General features: G+C 51.0%; 1 protein-coding gene across 4 annotated transcripts in view; it reads right to left on the bottom strand.

Annotated features, from left to right (window-relative positions):
• LOC122254868 (substance-K receptor) overlaps positions 1-2,500 on the bottom strand; it is a 58,617-nt gene that overhangs the window by 1,049 nt on the left and 55,068 nt on the right. For all 4 annotated transcript variants that reach the window (XM_043018728.2, XM_086553650.1, XM_043018729.2 and 1 more), the window contains one exon: positions 1-1,225. This exon is cut by the window's left edge and continues 1,049 nt beyond it. In XM_043018728.2, coding sequence (XP_042874662.2) covers positions 1,027-1,225 — 199 coding nt within the window. In that variant the 3' untranslated portion in view covers positions 1-1,026. The remainder of the gene's footprint in view (positions 1,226-2,500) is intronic.

Below are 2,500 nucleotides of genomic sequence, written 5' to 3'. Positions count from 1 at the left end.
AACATGCTGGGTAGAGCCATCAACACAGATACACGCATTTTACTAATGAATACACGAAATCACTTACTTCTACAGAGAGCGTCTTTCGAAAAAGCACCATCAAATCACATCTTTCTTTGTAAGTAAATTCTAAGAAAAAAAATAATGATTTAAACCATATTTCTCCCCCTAAGAATGATAAAAAGGAAAACATGAAACTATATACATGATGGATAGGTCTTTCGACCCCTAAAAATACCGACGCGTTCAGAAATGACACTGTTACATGACACTAAACGTGACGTGTCGTGGCACGGTGGCACTGATGACACATACATGGCGAAAGAGATGAAGACAAAGAGTATATACATTTGATTTTTTCAATATCCTTTTCTTCTCTCTTTTCTTTCTTTCTTAAGACAGCTGCTGAACAGAGACTTCCACTCGATAAAATCAGTGCAGTGTTTTAGTACCCCACTCCATGTTTCATGGTTCTGTCCTTGCACCGTACGGATTATCATTGCAAAGTAGAGGTCGCCGTTCAGCAGGCTTAGAAACCTTTAATTAAGGAGATCACATTTCACATAAAAATGCCGACGTCATTACCAACCCTCGATAAATTCCTCGCGCATCTTAAAAGACACACACCCCGTTATGCATCTTGAAAGTATACTGATCATCTCATCCCTTACTTGTTTTTATCTTATATCTAATCACTCTTCCAACGCACTTAACACTCACTGTCAACAATAGTTTACATCCTTGTATCTCCACTCGTCTGGGCACGGGAGCTCTCGAGGTGCAAGTTTACGAGTGGGACTTGAAAGGAACCCATCACTTGGACGTCCCACTCGCTAAGCATTCTCCCTCTCCACACCCACTTTCATCCTCGTAACCCCCCTCGTCTTGGGGGTGGGTGGGGGCAGTAACAGTAGCTCTCGAGGTGCGAGTTTACAAGTGGGACTTGAAGAGGAACCCATCACTCAGACACCTCGACGAGGGTGATGATGCTCCCACTCGCAAAGGACACCCACTCTCCACCCCCGCTTACATCCTCGTATCCCCACTCATCTTGGTGCGGTAGATCTCGGGGTGGAGGTGCGAGTGGGACTTGAGAGGGACGCACACGTGGACCTCTTGATAAGGATGACCCACGTTAGTCCCCGTGAGGTCACCTGGAGAACTGCCGTTGCTACTCCGACCGTGAGAGGCTGAACTCGTCCGAATCATGGTACTCTGAGTAGACCTGCTGGCAGAGAGAGAGACAGGGGGTGAGGCGGTGAAGGGAGGGAGGGAAGGGGGGTATATTGGGGGGCGGTGAAGGGAGGGAGAGAGAGAGACAGGGGGTGAGGCGGTGAAGGGAGGGAGGGAGGGAGGGAGGGGGGGATATTGGGGGGCGGTGAAGGGAGGGAGAGAGAGAGACAGGGGGTGAGGCGGTGAAGGGAGGGAGGGAGGGAGGGGGGGATATTGGGGGGCGGTGAAGGGAGGGAGAGAGAGAGAGAGGAATTGAGTTGGCGGTGAAGGGGGAGGGGAGGGAGGGGGGATATTGGGGGGCGGTGTGAGTGAGGGAGGAGAGAGAGATGAGAGAGAGGAGGTGAGGCGGTGAAGGGAGGGAGGAGGGTGGGGGGGATATTGGGGGGCGGTGAAGGGAGGGAGAGAGAGAGACAGGGGGTGAGGCGGTGAAGGGAGGGAGGGAGGGAGGGGGGGATATTGGGGGGCGGTGAAGGGAGGGAGAGAGAGAGAGACAGGAGGTGAGGCGGTGAAGGGAGGGAGGGAGGGAGGGGGGGATATTGGGGGGCGGTGAAGGGAGGGAGAGAGGGATAGAGAGAAGGATTGAAGGAGGAGGGGAGGGAGCGATGGAAAGAGGGATGGAGGGAGAGAAGGATGAAGGGAGGAAGGGTGAGAGGGAAGGATGGACAGAGAGAAGGATTGAAGGACTAAGGGAAGGAGCGATAGAAGGAGGGATGGACGGAGAGAAGGAGGAAGGGAGGAAGGGTGGGAGGGAGGGATGGAAGTAGGGAGCGATGGAAGGAGGAACTGAGGGAGGGAAGAAGGAAGGGAGGGTTGAAGATATTGAGGAATTTCTGTGATTTTGAGACAAAATTTTGTTCTGTCGTTAAATGATTTAATATTTAAAATATTTTTAAAAGGAAGAAATAAGTAGGGCACAATGGTGTACAAGAAGGCTCACAACACGACAAACACACAAACACGCGCACGCTCATTGCCCTTCGCTATTCACCCCCCCCCTCTGAATAAAAAATACACACATTCCCTTCCCCCCACCCCCCTCCCCCCATTACACCAACACATCCAGCAAAGACTCACAATGACCTTTTCATCACCCCTCCTCCCCCTCCCCCTCCCTTCTTTTTCTTCCGCCCTCTTACTTCCCTCTTTCTTTTTTTTTCTTTCTCCCTTTCTCCTTTTCCCTCTTCTTATTGCCTTTCCCCTTTTCCCTCCTTATCACTTCCTTTCCCCTCTTCCCTCCTTCTTCCTTCCATTTCCCTCCTCCCTCTTT

Source organism: Penaeus japonicus, unplaced genomic scaffold, assembly GCF_977035675.1.
Source record: "Penaeus japonicus unplaced genomic scaffold, GWHDUDI00000001_assembly GWHDUDI00000028, whole genome shotgun sequence".
Classification (NCBI taxonomy): Eukaryota; Metazoa; Arthropoda; class Malacostraca; order Decapoda; family Penaeidae; genus Penaeus; species Penaeus japonicus.
The sequence above is the reverse complement of the archived record's forward strand: the minus strand, read 5'-3'. Positions and strand labels throughout refer to the sequence as shown.